We start from the raw sequence: 27,302 nt of genomic DNA, 5'->3' as shown, positions 1-27,302 counted from the left end.
AAACGTCTAAGACTGACAGTGTTTGGGTGCTTTGCCCTGGGGTGAAACAGGTGAGTGGGTCGCCAATTGCCCACTCATTCGCCTTTTCAATGCTGCTGCTGGTGGTGGTGCCAGCATCTCTTCTCTGCCAGTTCGCTTCCTGGCTAGAGTCATGCCCAAAATGTCCCTAATGGTAAGGGCAGTTTCTCCCCCCTGGCTGCCTCTGTTTGCGGTGTGGCAACGCCTGCTACCTCCGCCGGAGTGGCCAGCTTACGCTAGGGCCTTGTGTCTGAGCTCTGGAAGTCTGCTGCCAAACGTCTAAGACTGACAGTGTTTGGGTGCTTTGCCCTGGGGTGAAACAGGTGAGTGGGTCGCCAATTGCCCACTCATTCGCCTTTTCAATGCTGCTGCTGGTGGTGGTGCCAGCATCTCTTCTCTGCCAGTTCGCTTCCTGGCTAGTGTCATGCCTCAAATGTCCCTAATTGTAAGGGCAGTTTCTCCCCCCTGGCTGCCTCTGTCTGCGGTGTGGCAACGCCTGCTACCTCCGCCGGAGTGGCCAGCTTACGCTAGGGCCTTGTGTCTGAGCTCTGGAAGTCTGCTGCCAAACGTCTAAGACTGACAGTGTTTGGGTGCTTTGCCCTGGGGTGAAACAGGTGAGCGGGTCGCCAATTGCCCTCTCATTCGCCTTTCCAATTTATCAATGCTGCTGGTGGTGGTGGTGGTGGTGGTGGTGCCAGCATCTCTTCTCTGCCAGTTCGCTTCCTGGCTAGAGTCATGCCCAAAATGTCCCTAATTGTAAGGGCAGTTTCTCCCCCCTGGCTGCCTCTGTCTGCGGTGTGGCAACGCCTGCTACCTCCGCCGGAGTGGCCAGCTTACGCTAGGGCCTTGTGTCTGAGCTCTGGAAGTCTGCTGCCAAACGTCTAAGACTGACAGTGTTTGGGTGCTTTGCCCTGGGGTGAAACAGGTGAGTGGGTCGCCAATTGCCCACTCATTCGCCTTTTCAATGCTGATTGCTGGTGGTGGTACCAGCATCTCTTCTCTGCCAGTTCGCTTCCTGGCTAGAGTCATGCCCAAAATGTCCCTAATGGTAAGGGCAGTTTCTCCCCCCTGGCTGCCTCTGTTTGCGGTGTGGCAACGCCTGCTACCTCCGCCGGAGTGGCCAGCTTACGCTAGGGCCTTGTGTCTGAGCTCTGGAAGTCTGCTGCCAAACGTCTAAGACTGACAGTGTTTGGGTGCTTTGCCCTGGGGTGAAACAGGTGAGCGGGTCGCCAATTGCCCACTCATTTGCCTTTCCCATTTCCTTTTCCATTTCATTAATTTTCTTCTGATACACAACCAACCAAACATAACACACACAATAACACATATAACACATATAACACACAGTGACATCACACATAACACACATACACACACACTTACAATGCACAAAACACAAGGACCTTTTCCTTATTTGCCCTGGCCTTCACTCACTAATAGCATTACATTAACACTATAACTCACACTTCACCCTATAACATTTTTCCATCCACATACCTGCCAACAGACCCAACTTTTTCAGGGACAGTCCTGCTTTTTTCCAGTCCTGTCCCATCTAATTTAGCTAAACTAGGTATGCAAAATGCAAATACACATAGGTAGTTATAGCTCGGTAGGTAACGCTACTATAAACATTTAATAAATATAATCAAGTACTAAATAATAAATCTAACTTTAAAATACATTTAAATAAACCCCTATTTTTTTTTAAAAAAAAACATTAAAATTAAATTATTATTATTTAGACATAATCCATCTTTAACCAAACCAGTGCACTGCTACTAATCTTAACCATAACCGTACATTAACCCTAAGCTATTTTTTAGTTCTTGTCCAACATTTTTCCATCAGCATACCTGCCAACACACCCAAGATTTTGGTGGACAGTCCTGCTATTTTCCAGTCCTGTCCAATAAGTAAGTTGGGTTGTTGCAAAGTATGCCATTGTAAATAGGTAGCAAATGTTAGGCATGTAAAGTGGTCCAAAATCAATTTAAAAATGTAAAATATTCCCTATTCTTTTATTAAACATCTATGGACAGTACACCTCGGTATGTGTGTGCAACTCTATTGGTCGTTTCGGCAGGGGGCTCGCCTGCCATCAACGAATGAAGTGCATTCTGCAGTTCTGCAATTCACTCGTTGATGCCAGACCAGCCCCCTGCCGAAACGACCAATAGAGCTGCACACACGTACCTTCACGGCAGCTGCTGCTGCTGTGATGTGTTATTAACCCCGTATTAACCCCTGCTAGGCAACCAGGAGGAAAACGAAGATTAAACGAGCACGAAGAATGTCCGCGAATATTCGCCCGAAGAGAAGACAGGAACGGGCGAATATTCGCGGAATACGAAGATTTTTTTTCCCCCGAAGACGAGCACGAAGACGAACACGAAGAGCCCCCTGGTGCCCAAGTCTACCAGTAACTCAAATAACCACTCGTTCCAACCAAGGTATGAAAAATACCATCTCGGAACATGTCGAACCTTGAAGCAGATGGGCTACAGCAGCTGAAGATCACACCAGGTATCGCTCCTGTCAGCTTAGAACAGGAAACTGAGACTACAATTCACACAGAATCACCAAAATTGGACAATGGAAGACTGAAGAACATTGCCAGGTCTGATAAGTCTTGATTTCAGCTGCAACATTCACATGGCAGAGTCAAACTTTGGCATAAACATGAAAGCGTGGATCCATCCCGCCTTGTATCAATGGTTCAGGCTGGTAGTGATGGGGACATTTTCTTTGCACTTTTTGGGCCCCTCAGTACCAATTGAGCATCGTTTAAACGCGACATACGAGCACATTATTCTAAAAGCTATTTTTGTGTTAGATCATACCTCCAAAGTGCCGTTATTGCCTAATGCAGGATGTCTGCAGGGCCACAGTAATTAAATAAAATAAACATTTTAAGGATGATAGAAATTACATTGAAGGTAACATAAGCAAATCCCTTGACTGTAAAATGAAGGTAATTTTTTTTTGTAAAGTAAATGTCTGCAATACTTTGCCTGATTTCTATTACCGTATTGGCTCGGATATAGGCCGCCCCCGTATATAGGCCGCACCCTAAAAGTTTGGTGCTTTTTTAAAGAAAAAAGTTTTTTTCTTTAAAAAGCACCAAAAAAAAAAAAAAAACATTCTGCCACTCTGTCTCCCCCCCCCCGAGATATGCTACCACTGTCCTCCCTCCCCGAGATATACTGCCACTGTCCTCCTCCCCCCGAGATATGCTGCCACTGCCCCCCCGAGATATGCTGCCACTGCCCCCCCGAGATATGCTGCCACTGCCCCCCCCGAGATATGCTGCCACTGCCCCCCCCGAGATATGCTGCCACTGCCCCCCCCCCCGAGATATGCTGCCACTGTCCTCCTCCCCCCGATATGCTACCACTGTCCTCCTCCTCCCCCCCCCCGACTTACCGGAGCAGACTCCCGGGTGTCTTGCGGGGCCGGCGGGGGGCATCTACGCAATACGCGTATACAACCGGAAGTTGTATACGCGTATTGCGTAGATGTCCCCCGCCGGCGCCCCGCAAGACACCCAGGAGTCTGCTCCGGTAAGTCTTGGGGGCAGAGGTAAAACGCATCGTGTGGACGGTCACCGGCTGGGGCGATGCGGGTAAACAACCCGGAGGCTGTTTACCCGCATCGCTGCAGCCGGTGACCGTCCAGACGATGCGCTTAGACAACCTCCTGTGCCGGCACCCCCCCCCCGTGGAAAGTGCTGGCAGGGGAGGCTGTCTGAGGACATCCGAGAGTAGGATGCAGGTCCCCTGCACCGTTGCGGGGGATCTGTATCCTAACCCCGCTGCCTGCCCGGCGTCGGGCACTAGACCCCGAATATAGGCCGCACCTCCACTTTAAAGTCTTAAAGTGGGGGAAAAAAGTGCGGCCTATATTCGAGCCAATACGGTATATTGAATGATATTGTCACATGTCCTTTCAGTTGGTTAACAATTTTAACCATTTATTAAGCCCTTTATGACCTAGTGTATTCAGTAAAAACGCAACAGCCTACCTGAGTATTGCTGCTGCCCATGTCCATCCCTTTATGACCAAAGTGTACCCGTCTTCTGATGGCTACTTCAGCAATATAATGCACCATGTCACAAAGCTCACATCATCTCCAAAAGGGCAAACCAGATGGACCAATTGGTTCTTTTTCTGCTGTCACCATCTATGTATGAATCCCACTCCTAAATAACAGTTTTCTGGACAAGGCAGTCCTTCATATATTAAAGTGGAGATGTCACTGCAGTGTGTGGAACAGAGCTGTGACTTGAAAGGGTTAAATAGTGAGATAAAGGAATGTTGGTGTGGGGTTAACAGTTGAGGAAAGGGTTAATATACTATGTTTCTGTTATTCTCTGTATAAAAGTATAACTGGAAACACACTGATGTAATACAGAATGTTCTAGTGCAGCTGAACACAGCTAACTGTCCTTGAACCTAGGCTGTTGAGATGTTGACAGGGTATAGAGAACAGTGTGGATCCTGTTTTTCTAGCTAAATGCTATATTTATGTAGAGCATGTAGACAGCTAAGTACATAAACTTTCATGTATTACTAAAACATATAAAAGTGGGGCCCTTCCAGCAATGATGAGCCACAGATCGGTTTATGGTGCCTGGTATTTAACCCTGCAGCCCGTCTCGCACTGCGAAGCAGGGTATAGCTTTGAGGGTCTCCCAGTGCAGGAAAGGATGTAAGCATAATCTGCTTCATTCTTAATTTATCTGGTTATAATGCATATATTTTGATTTGGTTAATAAACTATATGCATGATTTAATCCATTGAGTAAAAGTGTCATCTCTGTGTTTGCAAACATGTTAAGCCCTGCCTGTTCACACAGGTGTGCAATCGTGGGTTAAAACAGTCACTTCCGTAGTTTTTTAGCATAAATAAAGTCAGTTTCTAAAGTATTGATCGCTTGTGTCTCTTTTGCAAATTACTCTAATTATTTTGTTCTTGTTACCTCAAGCAAACTTAGACTGGTGCAAATGCCCACTTCCTGGATTTATCATCCCCTCAGTCACAAAGGCTGCCTTAACCATTCAACAACAATTAACAACTTACCCGAAGGGGAACAATAATTTAAAAGTGATTTAACACTTTTAGGCCTTTAGTGAACACGGCGTAATACTGATTTATTGTGATGGTTAAGGGCCGGCACACTAAGGTGAAATTAGAATTTACAATAAAATCTTTAATAGTTAGGTAGTTATCCTGACCAGTACTGTGGGTTGAGTTTTTTTCACACTTTAAAGGTTGTGGCGTTTCAATATTTTTTGTTAGTTTGTTCCGTAGAGTATTTTAATCATCTTAATTTAGAAGGAACTACATTTTAAAATTGTACGTATGGATGTCCCGCTTCCTGCACGGAGTTCATACAGAATATTCTAACAATAGATCTCCGGCATTTTAAAGTCTGTGGTTGGAAGCGCCGGAGGAGAGACTTGATTATAGATATTAGAGGTTCTGAAAGCAGAACGCAACTCTGTTAAATAATCTTTGCTTCGTACACAGTGATTTCCAATACGTGAATGTGAGTGCCTCTTTTGTCAGTTAATTTATAATTAATATGAGCACATTATTCTAAAAGCTATTTTTGTGTTAGATCATACCTCCAAAGTGCCGTTATTGCCTAATGCAGGATGTTTGCAGGGCCGCAATAAATAAAAAAACAAACAAAAAAAACCCTTTTAAGGCTGATAGAAATGACTTGTGACCTTGAAGGTAATGTAAGCAAATCCCTAGACTGCAAAATTAAGGTAATTTTTTTTTTGTATAGTAAATGTCTGCAATACGTTGGCTGGTTTCTACTATATTGAATGCTAATTTGAGATGTCCTTTCAGTTGGTTAACAATATTAACTATTTATTAAGCCCTTTATGACCTGGTGTATTCAGTGAAAAGAGCTTTTTGATATGTTTCCACAATCTCATTTAGTGTACCCACAGATAGATCCTATAGACTGTAAGCTGGTTTGAGCAGCGCCTTCCTCACCTGTTGTCTCTGTTAATCATTTTGTTATATTACATGCTACTTGTTATGTCCTGTCTACCCACTGTACAGCGCTACAGAATTTGATGGCGCTATATAAAACAATAAATAATAATAAATACATAAACATAGACAAGAACCTGTTGGCCCACCAGGTCTGCCCATTTCTCCTGAAATAGAGACTAAGACCTTAACCACCTTATCCTCGGCATTGTCTATAACTCAGGATATATATAGCATTGCTCAGTGCTCAGTTATTGTGCTTCTATACCTTTCCTGCTGTGAAGCATGCTATTTATGTATTTGACTCCCGTGTACCGAACCTGGCTATTCCCTTGGACTTTGCTGACCTCCTGTTCCCCTGACCTTGGCGACTAAACGGCTCTCTCTGATTCCTGTGTACCGACCTCGGCTATTGACTCTGTACTCCGCTACCTCCTTGAACTTGACCCCGGCTACTAAGCAGCTCACCCTCTCTCTGATTCCCATGTACCGGCCTTGGCTAGTGCCCCCGGACTCTGCTACTGGACCTTGCATTCTAAGTGACTCTTGCTGGTTCCTGGGTTCTGCATTCTGGACTCCTCAGTACCCGTCCACCACTCCCATGACACAAAGTAACTAGCTCTATAGGTCACAGGGTAACTAGCATTGCTTCTGTTTATGAATAAAAATAATAAAAAAACAATATCTTTGACATTTCTTACTCAGTTACATAAACCATATAGGTAAACCCACCATATAGGTAAAAGCCACCGCTCCTCAATCGAACTCACTGAAAAAAGTTTACCTATTTCTCAATTGAAGTATTGAGAGACTTTTTTCTTAATCTAAATGTTTCTTATTTTTACCTTTAGAAACTAGAATCCATTTTTATGCAAAAATACATTTTTACAAAGTAGAGTTGAGAATGTAACTAGCATTTTTTGATTTGTTTAATCTTTATTTGCTGAGACCTATAATAACGAGAAGACAAATACCGGTAAATAAAGTAGAAAATCTGGGTACTATTCAGGCATTTTTAGGAAAGTTTATGTCTTATTATATAAATAATGTTAGTAGAACTACCATGCACCCGCCAAAATTAGATTAAGTAATTGTAATGAACTGAGTTCTATAGGCAAATTTAGAAATAACCATACCAGCCTTTTATAAAAATTTTAACTGCCCCAAAACACTCAGGAAGTCCTTGCCCTTCCAGGATCAAAGGCTATTCAAAAAAATACCCCTTAATCATAACAAAATAAATTTAATATGTAGTGAATTTGAAAATAATACAGACACATTCAATAATATTACAAAAGAGACTAAATTTAATTTAAGAGTTCTTATAGTACTCTTGTACCATAATAATCAAAATTGTAAATGCAACAAGTATATAGTTACATTTTTATATAAGAAAAACACTTATGCATAAATCATTATAATGAGTCATTTGGCATCACCGTATTACCCACTGGAGATATATCAGTATGATAAACTCTCTGTTTGGTAGCATTATGTTTAAACATACACACATCTCAATATGTAGCCTTCATTCTATTGGTGGAAAAGTCCTTCCAAACGAAAAAGGGCAGCTTTTTTTTTTTTTTTTTTTTATAAAAGAACCTTCTTAATAAAATCGAATGTATCCCTTATGTATGATTTAATTTTTAATACCCATGGTAATAAAAATACACCAGGGAGAGCTATTATTTCTGCAACTAGATAACTCTTCCAGCCGGTTGTACGATATACAGATGTATTTTTATTACCATGGGTTTTAAAAATTAAATCATACATAAGGGATACATTTGATTTTATTAAAAAGGTACAACAGATCGTACTATATACTGTATACTAGATTTTAAAAATTTTATTCTACACAACAATTATTTTAAATCGGGAAAAAAATTATAAACAATGGGCAGTAACATGGCCCCATCATACACAAACTTATTTGTCTGATTACGAAGAGACATCTGTCCGTCCAGTGAATATCAAAATATTATGTTATTTTCATTTTATTAACGATATATTTTTTATTTGACAGGGCTCTGAATCTATATTGACCAATGTCATAAATTGTCGTAATATTCCTGGAATGATTAGATTCTATTAATCAACTAGATTAATAAGATGATATATTTTTTGGATGTTACCGTTTGCCTAGATTGAATCCTAAGAGTTTTGTAACTCCATCTTTTATCCATGGCCTACCTTATTTACTATAAAGTCTGGTAAAACGGATTACCTGAGACTATAAGATTTGGAGCAGGATATTGAAAACATATAACAAAGATTTGTAGAACAAGATTATGACCCTGTGATTATCACTTCTGCAAAAGAAAAAAACATGGCCCAGAGAGGGTCAAAAATACTTCTAACCGGTTTGTGTTTGTTAGTAAATACACCACAACAAGCAAATACAAGCAAGCAAATACATCAACTACCGGTTCATCATGTGTTTAAAAATATCGGTTCATTCTACAACAGGACCCAATTCCACAAGATAACCATAATGAATTTTCTTGACTCAGGTGGCCTTTTATAAAAAGATGTCCTCATAAATACAAATCAATTATGGAGCATAGTTTACCATCCTTTTTCCGTTTGTAAGGACTAGCGCTCCAATAAAACGAAGTCTACGTATTAAGATGAATGTATGTTCAAACAGAACGCTACCAAGTAGGTAGCTTTTCATATAAATATATATATTGATTGGGTTAATACAGTGATGCCAAATGACTCATTATAATGATTTCTGCATAAGTGTTTTTCTTATATAAAAAAATGTAACTATATATTTGCTGCATTTATCATTCTGATTATTATGGTATTCGAGTACTACGGGAACTCTTAAATTGATTTTATTCTTTTTTTGTGAAATGTAATATTACTGAATATGTCTGTATTACTTCAAAATGACTACATATGGAATTAATTTTTTTATGATTTAGGGGGATTTTTGTGACTAACCTTTGACCCTGGAAGGGACTTCTTAAGTGTTTTTTGGTGCACAGGTTATCCCTATAGAAGCTACATACTGCTGGTATGTTCACTTCTAAAATTGCATATAGAATTTAATTTTGGCCTCATGAAGGCCTTGTAAAGCCGAAACATTGGCACAAAACTTTTTACAATTATTGAATCTAATTTTGTATTTCTACTTACTTTATCTAATTTTGATACATTTATTTTGATAAATCTGTATGACTAAATTGGAACGCTGGGAACTTACCCCATACTACTTGCAGGAATCATTTTTCCTCATGTGCACCGCTAAATTAATCTGTATGTGTCTTTTTAAATAACATAACATACATTGAAGGGGAACTGTTGGTACCTTTATTGTTTGTTATTTTATTATTTGTTATTGCATTATTTATTCTCATTTTTTGTTTGTTAATCACTGTTAATTGTTTGTAAATTATTTTGAAGATGTTTTTTTTCCCTGAGGTGTTTCTCTCAGGGAGGCTAATGTCTCGAAGAACTAATCAAGATCCTGTTCAGAAGATTAACCATTCTTTTCAATCCATCTCAAAACAGTAAGCAACTTTACAGTAGGGGATAGCTAACTCAACCAGGATGAATAATCATGCTGATCCTAAGAACAAGATGTTCTATGTTGTAGAAAAGATGAGATGACATGCATTGCTTATAGACAAGTTTATTGCATTAAATTGTAAAATGTAGGATCTGTAGAAAAATCAAACATTTTTAGTTTTAGAAATTTTCAGTTTGTTGGTATAATTAGTGCAACTTTTGAAGAACAGCTGTGTGGGTGTAGTAATAAAAGGGAGTAAAAGGTTCTGGAAAGTGGGGGATAATTGAAGGGCCCTGGAGGGAATTATATAAAAACAGATAAACCCAAAACGGAAAAGTAAATATTCACAGATACTGGAGAGGCCACCAAGTAAGAGATAATGAAAGGAAAAAGTTAAAGTTAACTTTGATCATTATATGTTTCTCAAAGTCATTGTCGGTCAAGGTAATACCGGAGCAGTACCTGTGCACAGCGCTCATTTTGAAGAAATCTGAAGACTCGGCACATTCGTTTATATGGAATGTAGCATTTTAGACAAGAATGGCTACAATTTTTCCTTTTGTACTGAATATTACCCTAAACCCTAAAGGGATCGCCATCCTCTAGATTGTAAGCTCGTTTGAGCAGGGCCCTCTCACCTTTTCAATTTGTTATATTACATACTACTTGTTATGTCCTGTCTACCCGTTGTACAGCGCTACTGATTTTGATGGCGCTATATAAAACAATAAATTATAATAATAATATCTTGAGGTCTTAAAGATGCTTGCTCAACCAAGTGTGACATCATACACACATTCAGTACCATCACACGCCACTGAAATGGTATTCAAAATTACCTTTAGCAGAAATGTAGAGGGTGAGAGGCTTAGATGTAATGTAAGGAAGTTTTACATTACTGAGAGGTGGTAAATAAATAGAACAGCCTACCAGAAAAAGTGGTAGCGTCTAATACAGTGGAGGGAATTTAAACATGCAGGGCATCGGCATAAGCCTTTCCTGAATGACGAGCCCAACGACGATTAAGGCCTAAATCCTTACATCAGGAAAAGCCAGCGGACTAGTTGTGTTTTATATGGCGTCAAATTCTATGTGCCTATTATAATAGGGATTTCGAGAGCTATATGGATATATATGTTGTTTCATTGGCATGTCTATATGTAGACTTGATTCTCATATTTGGCATATATATTCCTATAAACATTCTCATTATCTGTGGTGGCTTTCTGAGTAACGTTGAGTCCCATATGGCATTCCTAAATAAACTACTGAAGATTTATGGAATTTTGATTTCCACTAAGATAAGTGATTCTAGTTTGCGCAAATAAGCCTTGACTGTAAGTAAAATACATTTGTACTCTGAGAAATAACCTAAAGTGTGTTTTTACTGATAAAGCAAATGGGATTGCATTTAAAATGATTCCAAAACATTATGCCTGATGTAGAAAGAGCAATATGTAGCAGATTGTAGAAAAAGTTTATGTGTGATGGGTCTAGATTAACCACACTTGTTTTTTGGAGATCCCCAAAAAGAACAACCAATGTATTTCTATTTTAAAAAATTATTTCAAATTAGAATTATTCCGAATTATTGAATTAGTAATTATTTGGATTCCTCTCTGTTGTGCTGATGTAGGGTTGGTTTATATTATAATGATTTAGGATTGTCCTGAATTGTTTCAATTCGGTTTCTGCGAATTGTCCTCAACCACAATTTCTCTCACATTGTTCGGACTCAGGAATGCTGCAAATTATACTGATTAAAAATGGATTTCTAGTTGAGAAGAGCTCCAAATTGTTCTGATTTGGGATTGTTCTTAATTATTGAAATTGCAGTAATTATTCAGTCAAAATTATACGCATTATTTTGATTGAGGATTAATATGAATTATTTATGAGATTGTATATTACTATGATTACTGTTTGCTAAAGGTGCAGTCCTCCCTATTCTACGTATGACTAAATGCAGCGTTACAAACATCATTCTTCAAACTGTTTAATCTCTAAACCTCCAGAGACAATTTAATCAAGTAAGACTTGCCTCATTACTTGATTTTTCCAGGAATACTTAATAGCCACGTGACACACCACCAGGCCGGTGATAGGTTGTTGCCTTGGAGACTGAAAATCCTTCATAAAATTTTGTTGTTGCTTTTATGAGATTAAACATTCAGAGGGAAGAATAAAACAGATCTGCTAGGCTTTAGAGAGCATTTAAAATTAGCAGGGCACATGCGTTGTGCTCATTGGGATAGATGTTGTCAGGCCCGGCCGACGCGGGGGGGGCGGCATTTTAAACTTCGACGACGCCATTATTTACCCCCGGTGCTTACCTTTAAAGAGTCCTGCGGCGAGTCTCCCTGCTCTGCCACGGTGCCGGCTTGTAATGCTGAGCGCCGGAGATTGACGCCACTTCCGGCGCCCAGCATTACAAGCCGGCACCGAGACCGAACAGGGAGACTCGCCGCAGAGGAGAGAGAGGGGCGCCGAGCGGGTAAGCGAAAACCACTCGGCGCCCCTCTCTCTCTCCTCCGCTTCAACGAACAACAAAAAAAAACGCTTGGGGCGGCAAAGTGCCGCCCCTTCTAAAGTGCCACCTGGGGCAATTGCCCCAGTCGGCTCCATTGTAGGGCCGGCCCTGGATGTTGTCTATCTCTGGGCAGGTGGCATAAAGTGATATATAAACATTTTCTAGCATGATATATAGATTTATAGATATATAGACAATTTACAACAACTGGAGAAGTGAAGTCTCTGCATATACCACACTATAAAAAAATAACTTTAAACAAACTTTGGTCAGAGACTCGGCAATTCAAACTCGAACTTGATTGCATGTTTTTGATCGCCTGATCCCCCTCTTTACACAAGTTACTCACTTGCGATTGTGAAAGCCTGTCTCATTTTACTTATAAATAAAATCCCATGAAACGTATTACTACATAATGCTCATCCTCAGGGAACATGCAACCAGGGAATTATATGAAAGGATAAAATGAAAGGCAGGTCAATTAGGAAAGTGAGCGACAGAGCGGTAAAAGAGAAATTAATAATCCCCTGTAACATTATCATACATGTTGTAAAGTATACACATAAGTGTGAAAAGTAATGTAATGTTTCTTTTATCTGTTCATACCTTTCAGTAATGGTTTCTCTTAGGCCACTGGTAACTCCTTTAACCACAGTACTAGCCTTTGGTGTTAATACCACCTGAGAAATAAAAAACGAGCCTTTCTTCCTCCGTTCAGTGATTGACGACTGCAGGAACAGAATCAGTTTTTCAGTGTCTGTGGTATTTGCCCAGGGGGCTGGCATCATTTGCCCAGGCCACAGAAAAGGGATTTCAAGAGCCACTGGGCTGTGATAAAACACCAAAATTTGATAATTTCTCTCCCACAGATACTGGAGACTCACTTCCTGGGCAAATATAGCTGGACACAACTTATTCCCAAAGATGTCCTTAAGCATTTGAACTAAGTTTTCATGATGGTATTTTTGCATCCCATAGAAATGATTAAAGTCCAAAAAGACCACTTCTTTACTGTGATTGGACAGAAAGGCATTAATCTCTTGAAGACCTTCGTTGACTTTGGCACTAAACAATCCATGAGCGAAATACAACTCATTATCAGGGTCTCTGGGCTTTGTTGAAATGCGGAGGTCAAAATATCTTATACCGGCCTCCATTTGACTCGTGAAATTCATGGTCTGGGTGGCTAACCATTTTCTCATCAACTTTTTGGCAACAGTTCCAAACACAGAAACAAAATTCTGGACAGTTTCCGGTTGTTCAGGTCCTACTGGAGAGGCCTCGTCAATGTAGAAGCTGAAGGAGTCATGAGATCCTGTAAAGCATAGGGAAAACATTTCAATATTTTGAACTTCAACAGAATGGTTTTTTTTAATAGTTTTCTTTTAGAATCATAATGAATACAGTTGAAGAATTTTTCATTCTAGGGAAAAGCATTTGAATCTATGTACAGTGACGTGAAAAACAACCCTGATTAAATCTTTTTTGTGTGTGCAAAACTAATTAAGTTTTAGAACTAAAAATCAAGATTAGGGCATTCCTGAAACAGATACTTCTGATATTTTCGTTGTAAGACGTGTAGCAGTTAAGGAATTCAGTATTTCAAGGCGATAAATCTGTTTTATGTGATGTACTATAAAACATTTCCTGGTACATTAGTGTTGAAAAGACTTAATATGAATAATTTATGGCTTCTATTAATTCTTCTATGATCATGTCTGGGAAGTTTACAAAAATCCCCGCTTGCATTTTCATAATATATAATACGGCCCATATTTTTTATTGGGGAATTCCAGACTTATAACTCGTTTTGTCAGTGCCAGTGTGTCAACCTGTAAGATTAGGGTCAGGCTCATGATTTCCTAGCAGGGGGAATGGCACACCCAAGGCCCTTTCTGGCTGTGTCCCTGTATCACCCTCCTAAGGAAGGCATAGACTTTATAGTTACTTGTGCCGTAGCTTCTTAGTCAGTCGGCAAGAAAATCAGACTTGTAGCTACTTGGATATATGTGTCACTCTTTTACTTTGCAAAAAGAAACACAGAAACAGAATCTGAAAGCTGATAAGAACTGTGGGACCCATCTAGTCTGCCAATTTTTCCCGATGGAAGGAATCAGACCTTAATCAGTCCTTGGTCTTGTCTTAGCTCGAGTATACCCATATATATATATATATATATATATATATAGGTATCCATATAAACACGTTGATCAGGCATGACAGGTGAAGCACTGACAGGTGAAGTGAATAACACTAATAGTCTTGTTATCATGGCTCCTGTCAGTGGGTGGGATATATTAGGCAGCAAGTGAACATTTCGTAAGGATCTGAGCGACTTTGACATGGGCCAAATTGTGTTGGCTAAAAGACTGGGTTAAAGAATCTCCAAAACTGTAGCTCTTGTGGAGGTTCCCGGTCTGCAGTGGTCAATAAGTATCACAAGTGGTCCGAGGAAGGAAAGGCGGTGAACTAACGACAGGGTCATGGGCGGCCAAGGCTAATGGATGCACGTGGGGGAAAAGGCTGGCCCGTTTGGTCAAATACAACAGACAAGCTATAAATATATACATTAAGCACCGATACACGTTTTGTGTACCTTAGGAGGCGTTGCAGGCAGTATTGAATATAACATTAACTTTGAAACCTGTATTTGTTGAAGCCTCCCTTTGATCTGTTTTTATCACGAAACCCAGTACCTGTTTTTGTGTGCAGCACATTGCTTTGTGGAGTCAATTATGCCATTCCAGGGACATTCGAGTGGATCTAAAAAACCTAGTGTTTGACTTGTTTTAGATTGAGGAGCCATATGACTATTCCATGCATGTTTAAATTTCCTCTCTGTGTTTACATCCACCACATCTGCTGGGAGGCTTTACCAGTTATCTATTACTTTTGCAGCAAAGTAAGGAGGTGTACTTAAAGTCATTCTATGTCCCACAATGCTAAGAAAGGCCCAGACTTATGGCTTGGTTTGTCTGTAACAATGCATCACCATGGATGGGATCTACACTTATTAGGCATTATGAAAAAACAGCAACGTGTGTCACTTTTGGCGCAATTTGTGTCTATCCCTGTTGTTTTATGCGGCATCATTCCTTTGGTCAATGTATTGCGTTTCCTTTGTGTTGGTTTGTATACAACAGTGTCACATGAAACGTGAATTCAGTATTATGAATTTCTTTTAGAAAACAAAACTGGAAACAGCAGAGAAATTGCCTTCATTATGAGTTAAAGATTATATTTTGCTGGTTGCTTGCCAGACCTAACATAGCATGAACAGGATTAAAAATGAACTTCCCGTAAAATAATTACTCTTCTCTTTGTCAATAGAATATGCTTTACAAAATGCAGGAAATAATTTATTGGAAACATTATCCTGGAGACCTCACGACCCTTCCAGCAGTACAATCGAGAGTACAGAGATCATTCATGGTGCATAGGAATACGACAACATGTCTCTACCATCCTGCAAATTTTATAAGCTTAAAATCGAGATTTCCTAAATCGAATGCTCTTTTAAGTGTTACTGCATATATAAATATATATTTTACACTGCCCTTGAGCCTTTTAACTTATCTAGGTATTCTAAACATTTCAGCTTCACCAGTTTTACATTGGAGCAGTAGAGTTCAATGATCTAGCTTAAATTATTATTATTTATTGTTTCATGTATCACCATCATCAGTGAAATATTTACCTTGGCCACAGTAGCCCCAGAGGCCTAGTCTATGGAGGCTGTGCCAGCATAGCGTAAATAGGTGTATATTGGGGAGAGCAAAGACACCAGGGGGGAGGGGTTATCTGTCTCCCTATTTTGTACCAGGGGACTGCCACCCCCCTGGACCTGTGGCCCTAGGCCTAGTCGGCCTAGACCATCATAATACGCACAACAGTACATAACAGCATAGCCAGGTCACTAAGGGGAAATTCCGGCAGTATTGCAGCACACCCCACTCGCTCCCCACTCCCCCATTTAAAATAACGTCTATCCCGTGAAGTTGGCAGGAACGCCCACCAATATGAGTGGGACCTGCTACCCGCATCACGCAAGGGGGGCTTAGGGTAGCCGGAGCAAAAAAGTTCCCTGGTAGGTACTTTACACAAGAGATAAAGATTCTGATGTTTGCGGTGGACCAGACACATAAGTGTATGTCATAGAAAACAAATATTAGGATGACATCAGGAAAAGGCTAGAAAAGGTGAAGCAAAGGTAAGTAAGTGGTAAGGAGTTAATCTGTCAGTTGATAGGTGTCCTAGAAGTAGGTCTTGAGTCTTTTCTGAAGGTTTGGGGGGATAAAAGAGGATGGGGACAGCCCTAGAGGAATCGTGTATATGTGGGACTGGATATCAGATCAGAGGACAGACCACGATTGTTAAAAGAACGGAGAGGTAGAAGTGTATTTGGAGATATGTCAGAAAATGTTAGTAGGGGAACCTCTAGGAAGAGTCAGGATTGTAAAATAAATTCTGAAGCGTACAGACAACCAGGAAATAGACTGACAGAGAGGAGCGACATTAGCAGAGCAAAGGGTAAAGAAGATAAGTCTGACAGCAGCTACATTCATGATGGATTTGTAAGGAGGCAAGGCTGGTATGAGAGAGGGCAGCTATGACACAGTTGCAGTAGTCAAGATGATAATGAGGGCAGGAACAAGAGCCTTTGTTGCATCTGTATTGGGAAGGGGCAAATGTGGGAATTTGAGATGTAGGCAGGGTAATTACTATAATAATATTTACCATACATGGTGCTGACCTTAGACTTCCCAGTTTACATTGTAATGTTTTCATTTAAAGGACATTTATCGGGGGGCTGGGAAAAGGGCAAATGCATTTGTAATATAGACCAAATGAGAATTTAAAGGGATCACACACATTAAAGTGCACATGATGAGTGGAATGACCCTTTAATGATAATGTCAGTTTTCTGGTCTTTAAATTAGCCATTTGGTTTCCTTAATTTAAAAAAATATGATCAGCTATGGAGAACATTGCCAATCATATTCTAAAAATTGTTAATAAATAAAAAAAAAAACTACTAGAAAATGATGTAAAACACAAATGTAGGCTTCATTGTTCTGAATTTCAATTTACTTGTTAAATGACTTTATGATCACAAAAAGGAAATAATTTATGCAACGTGAGCTACATTGAAAATTAAACTTAATCTATGACAAATAAAGTAAACAATCATTGGAACACAATTTAGCAAAAAGCATATAATTCAGTGCAAAAAGACATTTATATAAAACGTTATCTAATATCTGACAGTATGCATTAACAGCAACGAAAGAATACCTAATGTATTTTCACTCTGTATGGTTATTTGGTATGCACATAGTCATTACTGGTCGTTTAGAGAATCTTTTAATTACTTTGTCCCTGATATATTCGTAAGTTGATCATAAGGACAATTTAGTAAAAAAACTGACTTTTAAAAGGCCATATAAAATATCAAAATGCATTTTCATAATTGAAGAAACATAAGAGCATTGGTCATTGATAAGTTTGTGCGTATCAAACATATAGTCTGAATGTCCGACAAATTACGGAATCTTGGGAGTTTCCCTACAACCAGACAAAAACATAATTATTGTACTAATCTAGAGCATTTCTAGAGCATTCACACAAACTTCCTTTTACTGGAACGTCTATCGTGATCCGATTTACATAATTCATCCTTGTTAATTTATTCTGTCTGTTTGGTGGAAGCTGATGTGGTCTAGGAGCTGCAGACAGAGGAGGAATAATTGGAATTTAAACTAATGTGGACATGCGTCTGCATGGATCTGACTAGGATCACGGTCTACGGGTCACAATTCCTATCTGTGGAATAAAATACCCGCTGATGGGATTTATTTCATCCTGAGAGGAAATATACCAATGGCAACGCTATAAAGACTATGGTGCCTGGGTTATTATTCCCCTAACTTAGGTTAGCAGAGTGTCTGCTGCCAGCTGTCTACGAAACTTACTTTAGCTATGTTTAGGGAGACATACATTTAGTATAAATGAATAAGTAAAAACTACCTAAAGCTTCTGAGGTTATTCAGTATAATTGTTTTGGGTCTCTCTATTAGAGTCTTCAATTGCCAAGCATAGCGTTTGGTTACGTCTGCTCATTACATTACATTTATTTCGATAGCGCCAGTGGATTCTGTAGAGCTGTTACAATAGGGGGCAGTGAACATAAATGGCAATTTAAAATGATATCCTAAATGAAAACATACTGGTACAGAAGGAAAAGAGGGTCTTGGTCTTACAAGTTTACAATCTATTTGATGATTAATGCTTAATTGAACGCTCCAATAATCAAAACATAAACAATGTAAATATTACAAATCAATGCTATTTATATAACTTATTTTAATTATTCAACTGAAATTCCCTGCTGTATATAATTTTTTTTGTAGAAAAAGAGGAGTTTCCAGTCCTAAAGTACAATCCCTAAGGTGTGCATTCAACCTCTCTAACTTTGGACTGGCAATCTGGCACACAAGGCAAATGCCCAGTGGGCCAATGGACAACAGCTCCACACACTCATCGAGCAGCAGATTGCAAGAATACAGTGTGTAGCTGCTTAAATTCAGAAGACGGCCACCCGTACGTCCCCAGACGGCCACTAGCCTTAAAGTGCCAGGGCCGCCCTACCATTGCCAATCTGGCCTTGAACCCTGTTTTATCAATTTGTAGAATCATGATAAGTGTTCACTAAATCGGGATATCAGCAGGCTTAAACAGACACTGATTACATGTATTTATAAAGCGCCGGCCGATTCCGCAGAGCTGTTACATTCATTACAACAATTTATAAACACATACAATAACACATACAATAACAAACTGGTGCAAAGGAGGAGAGGGCCCTGCTCTTGCGAGCTTACAATCTAGTCACACCATTGATGCCACATCATTATCATTCTGGTGCTGTTCATAAAGATAATTTGCAAATATTAAACAAATAAAAAGGCTTTTTAAACAAGAAAAAGAGAACAGATTATAACTGTTAGGCTGTGTGTAATGCAGTGCCTATAAACCATTCATCAATTATAGTAAAACCTCTGGGATTAATAATTTAAGCAGGAATGTTGGTTATATTTATACTTTTTAACACTTTAGCACCAGAATTGATCTTTATACAATACCACCAATATGTGGCTTCATCCTCTACACTCACAGAGTTAAAAATATTGGCCAATCATTGCAAGCCTTTAAATTGTGGAGTATAACCAGACATTAGTGTACAAGAGAGATTTCTGAGTGTTATCTACGCTCCTTTTTCACCTTTACTGTAAAGATGATAGCACTCCAGGGAAGTGACAAGACTGATGCTGAAATGGTAGTCTGGTACCATTAAATGCAACCATCAATGGCAATCAGCTGGAAAATACAACCGAGGGGCCGGAACTGTAACGAAATGTTGTAGAGCAGATGTGTATGAAAAGGCACTGGTTAGCATAAAAAAAGTTTAAGTAACGGCTATTCCACATATACAGAAAAATATTGTGAAAATAGAGATTTTCTTCTGAGAGGCTTATAGATTTACTAGTCTGAGTCGTGTTTATTTGACTTTAAAGGTTGTTCCTTCTCAGTTCAGCTAACTGCAGATTTAACTTTCAGTTACCCAGGTGAGCCACAAATGGTGAGATGCATTTGATTACCATTTGTGGTGTTTGGGCATTATCACAGTGGCATGAAAACAGTTTATAAAATAACTAGTTTGGAAGTAGAAAAATGATGAGTATATGGATGCATGGGTACTTAGATTATTAAAAAGGGAATGTGTGTTATATATTTCCGAGCCTTTGAAAATCAAGGAGTAGGAAATTCAGTAGTCAGTTTCAGGGGCATAACTAGAAACCACGGGGCCCCGGTGCGAAAATTGCCCCAGGGTACTCAAACTTTAACAGCTAGTCTGTGCCATCATTGCCCCCAACTTGTCTGTGCCTTCTTTGACCTTTGCTCCCCCTTCCAACATACAACAAATGTAAACACGCTTGCACAAATGACACAAACTTACTCATACTCACTAGAGTGCATTCAAACATGAAAACGAATACGAAGTGTGCATTTTCGTTGTTCAACCCGAATACCGAAGAAACGAACATGGCAGCAGCAAAACGTATACAAAGACACACAACACGAAGAATCTTCGTGTTCGTTTGCTAATCTCCCTGGTCCTGTCCAGGGCCGGACTGGGACTGAAAAGCAGCCCTGGAAAAATTTGGAGAGCAGCCCCATATAGTTTATCTCACGGTGAAGCTCTTATACCCACACGCACCCCTTATACACACCCGAGTCACACTATGTGCCATTCTTTTTATCTCATTATTTGTATTAAAATGCCAGAAAGCAAAAGTGTTAAAAGGCCCTAATAAATGAAATACATTACGCAGAATGGGATCAAAACATTTACTACTGCGAACATTTTTAGATGAAAGAGTTCCATTTTATTCAGTGGAACAAAACACTGATCACATTATTCTTCACGATATTCTGGTAAGAAACTTTTATTTCTTTATTAATTCATGTAGAATATTTTTTTCCATATTTAATAAAAGCTATGATTGAGACATGTTTGGTTTTTATTTCCTTTCATTTGACAACCTACCCCCGAGTTATGCACCTCTGCCCCCAGGCTTGCCACTCTGCCCCCCTGATATGCCTTCTAACCCCCTATATGCCACTCTGCCTCCAAAAATGCCTTATACCCCTATATGCCACTCTGCCTCCCTGATATGCTTTATACCCTCCTATATGCCACTCTGTCCCATGATATGCCTTCTAACCCCCTATATCCCACTCTGCCATATAGGGGGTTAAAAGGCATATCATGGGACAGAGTGGCATATAGTGGGTATAAGGCATTCCTGGAGGCAGAGTGGCATGAAGGGGGTTAAAAGGCATATCATGGGGCACTCTGCCTCCAGAAAAGCCTTATGCCCCCCTATATGCCACTCTGCCTCCCTGATATGCTTTATACCCTCCTATATGCCACTCTGCCCCATAATATGCCTTTTAATTCCCTATATGCCACTCTGCCTCCAGAAATGCCTTTTACTCCCTATGTCACTCTGCCTCCAGAAATGCCTTTTACCCCCATATGCCACTCTGCCTCCCTGATATGCCTCAACCCTCCTATATAGTGGCATATAGGGGGGTATAAGGCATTTCTGGAGGCAGAGTGGCATAAAGGGGGTTAAAAGGCATATCATGGGGCACTCTGCCTCCAGAAAAGCCTTATACCCCCCTATATGCCACTCTGCCTCCCTGATATGCTTTATACCCTCCTATATGCCACTCTGTCCCATGATATGCCTTCTAACCCCCTATATGCCACTCTGCCATATAGGGGGTTAAAAGGCATATCATGGGACAGAGTGGCATATAGTGGGTATAAGGCATTTCTGGAGGCAGAGAGGCATGAAGGGGGTTAAAAGGCATATCATGGGGCACTCTGCCTCCAGAAAAGCCTTTTGCCCCTATATGCCACTCTGCCTCCCCGATATGCTTTATACCCTCCTATATGCTCCTCTGCCTCATGATATACCTTTTAACCCCCTTTATGCCACTCTGCATCCAGAAATGCCTTATACCCACTATATGCCACTCTGTCCCATGATATGCCTTTTAACCCCCTATATGGCAGAGTGGTTAAAAGGCATATCATGGGACAGAGTGGCATATAGGGGGGTATAAGGCATTTCTGGAGGCAGAGTGGCATATAGGGGGACACACTTACATACACACACATGCCGATTTTTTTTGTTTTTAACAAATACAAAAAACATTATACAGTACAAAAAATACATTATTTTACTCACCTTCTACTTCTCTTGACTTCTTGGCAGCTGCACACTGTTCTCTATGCTGACAGGATGCCACTGACCTGACATCCGGTGCTGCAGCAGTCTGAGTGCGAGGGGGCGGAGCTTCCACCTCACGCTGCTCCCATCACTATGCAGCCATCAGACTGCTGGGAATGTAATCTAAACGGCCGATGCGTGCTGATGCCGCCGGCCAGAGCTACTTTAACACTTTTTTTTATTTATATGGTAAGCTGGATCAGCTTGCCATATAAAGTAAAAAAAAAGTATTAAAGCAGAGGCGGCCGGCGGCATCAGCACGCATCGGCCGTTCAGATTACATTCCCAGCAATCTGACGGCCGCATAGTGATGGGAGCAGCGTGAGGGGTGAAAGGTCAGTGCGAGGGGGCGGAGCTTTCACCCCTCACGCTGCTCCCATCACTAGACGGCCATCGCACCCAGCGGCCGCTTTGATTAGATTTCGGGCAGCCTGGGGGGCAATTGCCCCCCTGCCCAGCCCGCCCCTGGCACCGAGGGAGGCGTTCAATGCCATTTGCAGCCGCTCAGCGGCTGTCTTCATGGTTAGTCTGCCGGCCACCCAGCCCACGGACCTTCCGGCCCACCGGGAAATTTCCCGGTATCCCGGTGGGCCAGTCCGGCCCTGGTCCTGTCCCCATCTAGCCTACCTTATCTACGCAGCATCACACGGGTTAACGGGAGAGGAAATCCGTAGGTTTGGCGTCAGGAGTTAAAGGTCCGTGTGAGCGACACTATTGGTCGTCTGCAGGGGCCTCCTCTGGAATGAACCAATCAGGAGTTAAAGGTCCATAAGAGCGACTCAATAGAATTGCTCGTACGGACCTTTAAAATCCTGGCGTCAAAGCTGCTGCGTAGTGCGTACCGTGTTAACCCCGCACTGGGCCCCCTAGAGGCATGGACCCCGTTGAAGCTGTGGCCACTGCAAACCCTTTAGTTATGCCAGTGGTCGTCAGTTTGTCAGTCTAACGCAATTACAATGTTTTATACAGTACACCACACATATACTAACACGCAAAGTCGCTCTAACCCCTAATCACCGTAGTACCATACACTAACACACACTCTTCAACTCCTCTTTTCCCTTTACCTCTCTCTTTTTATTTTAGATATTGGTGGAGATGGCTAGAACATGGCAATATAGGCAACTGCCACTCTGGCCTTCCCCTTGCTTGAACACATTGATTAAAAAGCATATTTAAAAGTCTTAAAATGGCGATGTTAATATATTAATGATACCTAACAAGCTAACCAACTAAATACTAGGCACTTTGCTGGGAATGTTTTACAATAAAATCAATTGTAAATAATTGTTTTCCTTTAATTAGTGCAATGATTGACACATAATAGTTCGAACCGCATCCCACTCCAGACATAACGCTCACTATTTCAAGCCATGTTATATTTTAGCTCATGAAGAAGGAAAGAGGTGATCTATATTTCACATGAGGAGTATCTAAATCCTAGTTTCACTTTTATCAGTATCTAATCATTGATTATTAAAACACAGGGAAATCAAACTACTAATTCACTCAGAAAATTATATTTTACAATTGATGTATAACCATATATTGGTTAAGTGTTAAAATAAAAACAAAAACTGCTTTTCAGGGATAAGCAAATTTAAAGGACTTCAATGGCTGGAGTGCCCCTTTAATAGTTTTAATAGTTAGATTTTTAAGTGAACTAAACCATAAAAAAGTTTAAACCTTAAAAAGAAAAGAAAGTGACACATGCTTTTGTTAATTTGCTCACTATGCTAGATGTTGTGATGTTATAAAGCAGGCAGAGTAGGAATGATGGATGGAAAAGGACTGTAAAATGGGCAGGTTAACCTGAAAAAGTATAAGAGTGCAACCTAAAGGTGCCAGGGGAGATTTAAATCTCCAGTCCAGTCCAGGGGAGATTTAAATCTCCAGTCCTTGTGTTTTAAGGTCTATTGTCGTTACCCAGATTTGCTGGCACATTTAGGGGTGTACGTTGGCAGTTCCATGGGCGCGGCAGCCTCTCTGCTACATAACAAGAAGCCAACCTACCTTATGGGGACAATCAGGATCCCTGTTCTGCTACTGCAAAATGGGCTGTTTAAAAAGGAGACCAATGATCTCCCCAGCTGGTTCATTAACACTATGGATGACTGGGCTGAGTCGACACAGACTCCATAGTTTACTTCCGCCCGGTGTTGCACATCCTTACCATAATATATCTAAGCGTTCAGTGTTAACATTTGTGAGTGCTTTAGCTTTTTTATCTCACAATACTAGAGAAACACCTTGACTCCTTGTCAGGCCCAAACTATCCATTTGACACACCAAGCAAATGCCTGGTGGGCTGCTGGCCAACATTGCGCTATATTTGCTGATCTGCCACTCCAGTAGTGTGCTGCAACTGGCTGGATTTGCCCGGGCCGGACACTGAGTAAGCATATCCAGTTCTCAGCCGCACTTGCGTCCCTTGATGACCGACATTTTTAGAGTACCAGGGCCACCTTGTCATACCCAGTCCAGGCCTGCATGTTATGACATTGCCTGTGGTAAACAATAAAATGGTTCTTTCTTAATCAGCCAGTCAAACACTCTGATTAACGATAATCTATGGAGGAACAGGCTTTATTAACATTGCTATAAAGAATCAGCTAAGTGTTGTGTTTCGGCACAAAAGGTCACCCAAAAGTTTACATGGCAACAATGGCAGCCTTTGGGTCTGCCGATAAAGGAAGTTCATTAGAATAATTTAGAGAAAACCAAATTTCCATGCTCAAGGACAAAATATTGTTTCCATGAGAGTTCCCCTTTAATTTATAGATACATTTCTGCTGTTATTACAGAATTTTGTATATTATTATTGTGACTTTTAGGGTTGCAGGATTCCTTTGGGTTATTGGCTTTTTGTTGGGATTTAAGTTACAGAATTCTTCTTAGCGCTTGTTTCAACAATGCATTACACATATCAGGAATCCACACGTTTAACACAAATATCCCTTTTCATTGCTTTTGCTCCAAATTGTATTCATAGTATTATAGTTTGAATATGAACCATTAACACCACGAATGAGTCTGAATGTATATAACGTCCATATGATAAGTGCCCTACAGAAATCTGTTTGACATTAATGTATAGATGAGCTCTGTTATCCTACCACATACTTCTAATAATGTTTGCATCCACACCTGCTGGCTTAGCAAACAAAACCGTCTAAATGCATACAATAAACATAGATTAGTATTGATCAAGGTCAGTAGTACAATTCAATATGTAGTGTAAATATATTAATCACACCCTGGCGTGTGTTCAGTCTGCTGTTGAAGCAGAAAGAAAATATGAATACATTTCTTGAAATTTGGCAATTTCTGTTCACAGATGGGATCTGTTATTTAGCTGAATAAAATGTAGAATTCATAAATATAGATGTGATACTATAAGCCGTGTAACATGCTGGGAAATTACATTACATTTTAAATGTAGACATTAAGTAAAGATTGATTGCTTGCGGTGAGTGTCCTTCTCCTGGGGCGTAGTTTTGCCATTCTCTAGGACCAGGTCCATAATCTCAATCATATTAAATATTTGTACCCTTATGCCCACTGCCAGGGGCGTAACTAGAAGCCTCAGGGCCCGGGTGCGAGAATCTGTTAAGGGCCCCCCCACCCCCTCACCCCCCCACCCCCCACAAAAAACATGATTTTTACCCAACAATTTTTTTTCAACAAATTCAATTTACATATTGAATCATATCTGTAAAAAAATCAAAGAAAAAGGGGCGCATGTACAAAGGGCATAATCCAGGGGTGTCCAAGTTTTTTCTGCAGTGGGCCACTTCATCAGAATTGTATACGTGCGCGGGCCGCACTCATTTTTCACTGTGACAAAAATATGGCCTTTAATAAAATATGCAGATTAAAATAAAGTAAAATGACAGAAAACCTTTACTCTTCCTCTCACTGATTTCTGGGCCTAGAAAGTTTTGCGACTACAAATTCAGGATTCCCTAGATTTATTCTAGGGATGAACTAAAATGAAAATTCTGGACCAAAACATTCAGGGTTCACTTAGCCAAAACCGAAAATGACCCCCACCTTTAAAAATAATAATAAAAACTCACATTTTTAATAAAAGTAGGTAACACACAATTGGACAAAATTAGCAATATGACTTGGCATGATAGGAGTGTGATTGCTAACAGCAATCACACTCCTATCATACCCAGGCAACCAGTAAATGCTGGTACCTAGGCATGATAGGACTGTGATTGCTGTTAGCAGATTGCTGTTAGCTGTTAGCAATCACACTCCTATCATGCCAAGTCAGCCAGTACATGCTGGTACAGGATGGCTGTAAGTGATGTGCAGACCTCATACTGCTGGCAGCATCACTACACAAGGGGGGCAGCTAGCTAGGTTTCAGCATGTACTGGCTGACTTGGCATGATAGGAGTGTGATTGCTAACAGTAGTCACAGTCCCATCATGCCTAGGTTCCAGCACTTACACATCCATCCAGTAAATGCTGGAACCTAGGCATGATGGGACTGTGATTGCTGTTAGCAATCACACTCCAATCATGCCAAGTCAGCCAATACACGCTGGTACAGGGTGGCTGTAAGTGATGTGCAGACCCCATACTGCTGGCCGCCTCAATACACAAGGGGGGCAGCTAGCCAGGTTTCAGCATGTACTGGCTGACTTGGCATGATAGGAGTGTGATTGCTTACAGCAATCACAGTCCCATCATGCCTAGGTTCCAGCACTTACACATCCATCCAGTAAATGCTGGAACCTAGGAATTATGGGACTGTGATTGCTGTTAGCAATCACACTCCTATCATGCCAAGTCAGCCAGTACATGCTGGTACAGGGTGGCTGTAAGTGCAGACCCCATACTGCTGGCAGCATCACTACACAAGGGGGGCAGCTGGCCAGGTTTCAGCATGTACTGGCTGACTTGGCATGATAGGAGTGTGATTGCTAACAGCAATCACAGTCCCATCATGCCTAGGTTCCAGCACTTACACATCCATGCTATCACACACACACACACACACACACACACACACACACTCATTTATTCATATAATCATTCATTCACAGATTCATTCCCTCAATCACAAACACTCATTCAAACACCCTCCCCACCCCCTTACCTGCAGCTCCTCGATGCCGCTCACAGACTTCAGCAGGGGCCGCGGCCTCCCTCTGCCTTCTCTGCTAAAGCACAGAGGAAGTAGGATGTCACGTGAACTCTGCTTCCTCTGTGCAGTCCAGAAGACCCTCCCACAAGTAAGTAGCAGGGCTTGAGGTGCGGCTCGCGTAAGATCGGTTGCCCTGCGCGGGCCGCACCTCGAGGTCTCGCGGGCCGCATTTGGCCCGCGGGCCGCATGTTGGA

General features: G+C 40.8%; 1 protein-coding gene across 1 annotated transcript in view; it reads right to left on the bottom strand.

The window, feature by feature from the left end:
• The window catches only part of PLCXD3 (phosphatidylinositol specific phospholipase C X domain containing 3), a 59,681-nt gene that overhangs the window by 11,942 nt on the left and 20,437 nt on the right, over positions 1-27,302 (bottom strand). The window contains exon 2 of the mRNA XM_053448092.1: positions 12,688-13,396. Coding sequence (XP_053304067.1) covers positions 12,688-13,396 — 709 coding nt within the window. The remainder of the gene's footprint in view (positions 1-12,687; positions 13,397-27,302) is intronic.

The sequence above is a fragment of the Spea bombifrons genome, chromosome 1 (assembly GCF_027358695.1).
Source record: "Spea bombifrons isolate aSpeBom1 chromosome 1, aSpeBom1.2.pri, whole genome shotgun sequence".
NCBI classification, from domain to species: Eukaryota; Metazoa; Chordata; class Amphibia; order Anura; family Pelobatidae; genus Spea; species Spea bombifrons.
The sequence above is the reverse complement of the archived record's forward strand: the minus strand, read 5'-3'. Positions and strand labels throughout refer to the sequence as shown.